The sequence below is a fragment of the Peromyscus eremicus genome, chromosome 22, assembly GCF_949786415.1.
Source record: "Peromyscus eremicus chromosome 22, PerEre_H2_v1, whole genome shotgun sequence".
NCBI lineage: Eukaryota > Metazoa > Chordata > Mammalia > Rodentia > Cricetidae > Peromyscus > Peromyscus eremicus.
In genome coordinates this window covers 28,297,934-28,304,329 of record NC_081437.1, presented here as the reverse complement: position 1 = coordinate 28,304,329, position 6,396 = coordinate 28,297,934, and the positions used below count along the sequence as shown (strand labels likewise).

Here is a 6,396-nt window from a genome sequence, read left to right as displayed (position 1 = left end):
CCTCTGTCCTACCAGAGCTACTTCCTCCGGGCACCCAAAGAAGGAAACCCATAATTATGGCTTTTTCATCTGCTCCCCAACCTAGGCACCAAAGGCAGGTTGTCAACCCAGCTGTCTGCTACCCGGGCAACAGCAGGAAGGCCCTGAGTAGGCAGGCAGCCCAAACCTTGGTCCAGGTGCCAGCTATGGGCTGAGCTCAGGCCCTGTTCACCTCCCATGTAACTCTGCAAGTATTGACCCTGGTCAGGGTTTTCCTTCCAGCTCCCAAATATCCCCAGACCCCAAACCAAGCTCTGCCCCTGTCTCCCAGGTGGTCCAGATGGAGGAGGAACTGCTTGGGGGAGAATCAGCTGAGTGTGTGTGTGTGTGTGTGTGTGTGTGTCCCAGTCCATCCACAGGGCAGGATGGAAGCACACCTGGGCCACAGTTGATCTGGAAGCAGCTTTTAGAGAGCACCTTGACCTGCAGACTCACAGGCCCCATTTAGTTGTTCAGTTTGGTATCCAATGCAATTTTAAAGTAAAGTGGAGGGGTGTGGCCCAGGCCCACAAAGCCTGATGACAGCTGCTGGTCTATTTTCTGGCCGTTCTCTCTCTGGGCTTTCTCTGAACTGAATCGCCACAGGCTGGCGACATCCCTCCTCAGGGCAGTCAGCTCTTTAGAATCAGGGCTAGCCAAATAAGAGCCCCAGGGTCTGCAAGCTCAGGTGTCCCCTACGGAGAGGGTGGAGGTGGACGCCTTTTCCACCCACCCTCGAAGGGTACTATAACCACAGTGGCATCAGAGTGCTACCCCAGGGGTCTGCTGCTCACCCTCCCGGCTTGTAGCTACACGCGAACATACCAGCGGCCTGTTGCCTTTTGCCCTCCCGACCTGGAAGAAATGTGATCGCCCGTTACTCAGATGGTAGAGAGAGAAGGTCACCGCGATGGTTGCACATTTGAACACTGAGCCCTTACTCTGCGTGGGGGTTGGCTACTCTAAGCCCAGCTGCCTTCCTAATTCATCAAGCCCTTTAAGAGTTTGGCTTCTGCTTTGGCGCAAGATCCCCGCCCAAATCTTTTCCTTTCCGACAGTCGGTCCTAATCCATCTGCCTCTTTCTACCCTGTCCCTACAGCTACTCGTCCTTCTTCCTTCCCCACAGATCCTCTCCCTTGCTCTGGCCTCCCACTGTGATTCTCAGAGGGCTATGGTTCGGAGATGCTACCAACCAAATGTGCACAGTAAACATCCCCATGTAGCTGCTCCCTGTGGCTTCCTGGTGAGCGTCCACCAAGGGGGCGCAAGGCGAGAAAGCTGGGTGGGAGGGACCCAGTCTTGCCTCGGCCTGGGTCTGGCAACCCTAGCACTTGCGAAGTAGCGGGGAGGGCGGTGTTTCTCAGTAGGGAAGTGTGGAGGAAGCTGGGCGGGTATGCGCGACGCCCCGTGTTCCAGCCAAGGAGAGCGCTCAGGTCTTGGGGCGGGGAGTGGGGGTTGCAGTGCCTTAGGGTGGGGAGGCGGGGCACTGAGCTGTGGCGGGAGCCTCCGGCGGGTGGCCCTCACTTGGCAAGGACCGGGACACCGTGCTGCGGCAAGGGGAGGCGGCTCCGGCCCTGCATTGCCCGATAGGCCTGAGTTGGGGGGCTCAGAGCTGCGGGTCGAGCGTTCAGCAGGGGGCGCTGCTCCGGGCGCTGGGCGGGGGTGGGGTGGGAGAGGAGGGGGGCAGCGGCTTGCTGCGCACACTTCCCCCATTATTAAACACTATGTTCAAAAGGCGTCGGGGGACATCCCGGAGCCACGGAGCCCGTGTCGCGCGACCGAACGGCCCACGGAGCCCATGGACCTGAGCGCCGCCGCCGCGCTGTGTCTCTGGCTGCTGAGCGCCTGCCGTCCCCGCGACGGGCTGGAAGCTGCCGCGGTGCTCCGAGCGGCCGGGGCAGGACCAGCCTGGAGCCCCGGGGGCGGCGGCGGCGGGCGGACCCCCGTCCCGGCTCCGGGCCCTTCAGCTCTCCAGGCCGCCGCAGTTCCCGGGCCCCGCGCTGTGCGCCGCGCTGCGGGCTCTGGCTTCAGGAACGGCTCGGTGGTGCCACACCACTTCATGATGTCGCTTTACCGGAGCCTGGCTGGGAGGGCTCCGGCCACGGCAGCCTCGGGGCACGGCCGCGCGGACACGATCATTGGCTTCATAGACCAAGCGACTCAAGGTACTTTATGTATCTTCTGTGCCAGCACATCCTGTCTACTCCTGCTCTGAGATGAGCTGGGGGAGGCAAGCTTCTGCTCCATTGGGTTGTGAGCCAAGGTCCCATGAACCCTATGTTCAGGTGTTACAAACTTCGTCTTCGAAGTCAGCGCATCCGAACTTGCTAAGCCTGGACTGTGGCACCAGTCGGCTTGGTTTCTGGGGGCCGTGGGGTTGGAGGTCCCTCTGTGGAAGTGTAGGCTGGCAGGTCTCCCTCAAGCAGGCGAGAGAAGTTCAAGATCCACTTCTTTGGGGGAAGGATCTAGAGTGGCCTCGGGACTGGAGCCCTTGGAAGAAAGAAGGTAGAAAAAAGGAGAGGAATGGGGACCCTGGAGTTCCCGCCAAGAGGGACTATCAGTGATGGTAGCCCCCTCTCTCTAGGGAAGGATCCACAGATTGAAGGAGCTAAGGAGGAATCAGGGCAGAGAAACAGGTATCCGATTAAAGTAAATGGCCTCTCTCTGTATCAGGAGGGCCCCTCTCAGCAGGCTGCATGGGGTGGACAGTGGCTTCTGTGTGGGAAGTGTGGGTGCCTGTGTTCTGTGGCAGCCCTGGGCCCCAGTGGCCAGAGTACAGGACTTTGGTTGTGTGAGGAGGACAGGGATGCTTGGAACTCAAGCGTCCCATCTTACCCTGTGCTGGACCCTCCAAAGGTAGGGTGTGGGTGGGTTTGCCGGGTAGTTGCTGTGTGTCATCTGGCTTTTATTAATCTCCATTGAAGCCATTAAAGCAGACAGATAGGGAAAATTTAACTAATTTCAGGCGGAAATGCAAGCAATTTTGGCCTTAATTCTGCCCAGCCAAAGATCTAGCTTGGAAATCAGGAGGGAAAGGAAGGCAAACAGGCCAGAAAAATAAAGTTGGGCAGCCACCGACAGTCTGCAGGCTGTTGATAGCAGCGTGGAAAAACAGGCAGAGACCACCTTGCAGCAATCACCCATCTCAGAAACACATACGGTCCTAAGCACAGCTTTCTTTTCGGTACATAGAAATCCTGGGCCCAAATGGCCCTTAGGACCAGCATGCATCTTCAGAAGGTCTGTCACAGCACTCTGCACTGACTCATGGGAAGCTCCAATCCCGGTACACAGAACCAGGGAAAACTCCAGACCTGCCTCTGCATAGGGTACAGGAGATCAGAGCATGGGAAGGGCCCTAAAACAGCAGGATCATCAGACTTGGTGAGGGCTGGTTTGGTGTACTGTATTGTAGAACCAACTAAATCTTTCTGATGGAGGGAGCTCTGCTTGACCAGGAAGACCCTGAGGCCCGCCGCGTTCCCTCCCTCCGTCCCTGGAGAAGTGGGGTGAGGTGGAGGCTGCAGAGAAAGCTCTTTGGGGGAACACGGGGGTGAAGAGTGGAGGAGGTAGGATGGGGCTGGGGACACAGCCCAGCACCTCTGTTTAGCTTGCTATCACCATCTTCAGTGCAGAAGAGAGATGCTTGAGCAATACACTCGGACTGTAGACTTAAGGCATGAAGGCCTGGCGTCCATGGTTGGTGAACAAATCCCGAAGGTGGGGGGAGTCTGCATGGTCTCTGCGATGGGGCAAAACGAAACCATATGACCCCCTTCAAAGGCAACGCCTTATCTGCTCTTTCGTGGAATTTAGAATTTTTTCCCCCGAGTCCATCCCAAAAGAAAGAGGGCCCATGACCAGAAATAAAATCTCAATCCTGGAATAAATCACACCATAGCAAAAAACTAAGCAGCGCGCACCGTGGCGGCCATCACTGCCCCTCATCTTTCCTTGAAGGTTCTTTGCATCCCTCTGCCTTTTCTCTTCTCGTTAGTGGCTGCGGGAGCACCAGGAGGAGCCAAGAATGGGGTTGAGGAGGGCGAAAACAAGGAAAGCTCACCACGGACTTGGGAGGACCTGTTGCTAACCTGGGCCTTCCTGTCCATTCTGCTGTAGGGACAGGGTGGCCTGCAGGGGAGAGGGGTTCTGTGTCACAGTGCTGTTGTGTTCCTTTCTGGACTATTCTCAGCGTCCAATTTGCCTAGTAGGCTAGGTTGGGAGAAGAGAAGGAACCAAAGGAGAGAAAAAAAATGTTTTTAGGAAACGGGAATTTTTCATTTCCGTAGAGCAAGGGGGAACTCGCAGCTCTTTGGGGGCGCTCAGCCCAGTAGTAAGGGGCAGTTGTCAGACAGAGCAAGTCTTGGGGAAAAGGCGCGCCTGACCTTAAGTCTGACCTAGTCTTTAGGCAAACGCAAGGCGCTGGAGCAGGCAACCGAACTAAAGAGGCCTTAGGGTTTGGTCCTGTGTGTGGTGGTGCGGTCTTGCCCTACACAATTCAGAGATTAGGTGTGTGTGTCTGTGGTGCAAGAACCAAAGCTTCAGGTGTAGGAGACAAGAAAAGATTGGCAGCACTCGTTCTGGAGCCCAGATGTGGGGATGACTGCAGACTCCTATGGGCCTTCCTGAGCTATGTTGTGTCGAAAACCAAGCTGTCCCCAAGGCTGAGTGTACTGGCTCTACTCTCATTCCGTTCTTTCGGTTTCTGTCCTTCCCGTAGAGGAATCTGTGGCCCAGCCTGGCCAGAGCTTTCTATTCGACGTGTCCGGCCTCCCTGATGCCGACGAGCTGGTGAGTGCCGAGTTGCGTGTGCTGCGCAAGAGATCTCCGGAGCCAGACCAGGACAGTGCGACCCTCCCCCCGCTGCTGCTGCTGTCCACCTGTCCCGACGCGACCCGCACACCTCACCTACTGCACTCGCGGGCTGCCGAGCCCCTAGAAGTGGCGCGCTGGGAAGCCTTCGACGTGACGGACGCGGTGCAGAGCCACCGTCGCGAGCCGCGCGCCTCCCGCAAGTTCTGCCTGGTGCTGCGCGCGGTGGCCGGCTCCGGGAGCAGCCCGTTGTCCCTGCGGCGACTGGGCTTCGGGTGGCCGGGCGGCGGCGATGGTCCCGCTGCCGAGGAGCGCGCGCTGTTGGTGATCTCCTCCCGTACACAGAGGAAAGAGAGTCTGTTCCGGGAGATCCGTGCCCAGGCCCGCGCGCTGCGGGCCGCCGCAGAGCCACCACCCGATCCGGGACCAGGCGCTGGGTCTCGGAAAGCAATCCCGGGCGGACGCAGGCGAAGGCGGACCGCTCTGGCGGGGACGCGGGGAGCGCAGGGCAGCGGTGGAGGTGGCGGCAAGGGCCACGGGCGCAGAGGCCGGAGTCGCTGCAGCCGCAAGTCTCTGCACGTGGACTTTAAGGAGTTGGGCTGGGACGACTGGATCATCGCGCCATTAGACTACGAGGCGTATCACTGCGAGGGCGTCTGTGACTTTCCGCTGCGCTCGCACCTGGAGCCCACCAACCACGCCATCATTCAGACGCTGCTCAACTCCATGGCACCCGACGCGGCGCCAGCCTCCTGCTGCGTGCCCGCACGCCTCAGCCCCATCAGCATCCTATACATCGATGCCTCCAACAACGTGGTCTACAAGCAGTACGAGGACATGGTGGTGGAGGCCTGCGGCTGCAGGTAGCATTCCTTCTGGGGAGGGCCTTGCTGCCCAGGACCCCAGCTGAAGAGCAGCCTCATCCTGGCCTGTCACCAGGCCGGGAGGGATAGTGGAATATGGCCTCCGCCTGCACAGAGGAGAGCACACAGTTCACACTCACATTTACACACTCCTTCACTCGCGCACACATTTACAATGGACAGCAGGCGCGGAAAGCCTTGTGCGGACACGAACGACTGGATGTCACAGTCATGCTTATATAACATCGATACAAACTGCTGTCTCTTTTAGAAGGGTGTCTGTGTTGATGTTACGATAATTGGCACGAAGTCCAAGTAGAAACGGGTTAGCATTGGATTCTCCATTTAGTTGGAGGCTGGGTGGCTGGATTTCTGGCAATGGACACTGAGTCCCCCTCCAGGGCTGTAATACCCAGAATCTCTGGACGTGTGCACTGGGAATCTTCAAAAAGTAAGAAATCACTGTGGGGGGGGGGGGAGCACGAATCCCCTAAATAAGCCCGATGTGGTGCTGTCTCAGTTTTGAAAAGGAAGCTTTATCCAAAAGAATGTGTTGTGCTGCAAATGTCAATACCGACTTAAAAAAAAAAATCAGTTCCAATTAGGAATGATCCGGGAAGCAGAAAGAATATTTTTCTCTTGGCGGTGTGTGAAATGGAGGAAAGGAGTTCAGAATAGGATCGGCCAGGTTTAGAAGCATCT

At 57.6% G+C, this 6,396-nt stretch overlaps 1 protein-coding gene across 1 annotated transcript; it reads left to right on the top strand.

The window, feature by feature from the left end:
• The first annotated feature begins 1,817 nt into the window (after positions 1–1,817).
• Gdf7 (growth differentiation factor 7) lies at positions 1,818–6,055 on the top strand. Its single transcript, XM_059248603.1, has 2 exons — positions 1,818–2,184; positions 4,740–6,055. The coding sequence occupies exons 1-2, from the start codon at positions 1,818–1,820 to the stop codon at positions 5,696–5,698; spliced, it is 1,326 nt and encodes a 441-aa protein (XP_059104586.1). The 3' UTR covers positions 5,699–6,055.
• The last annotated feature ends 341 nt before the right edge of the window (positions 6,056–6,396 follow it).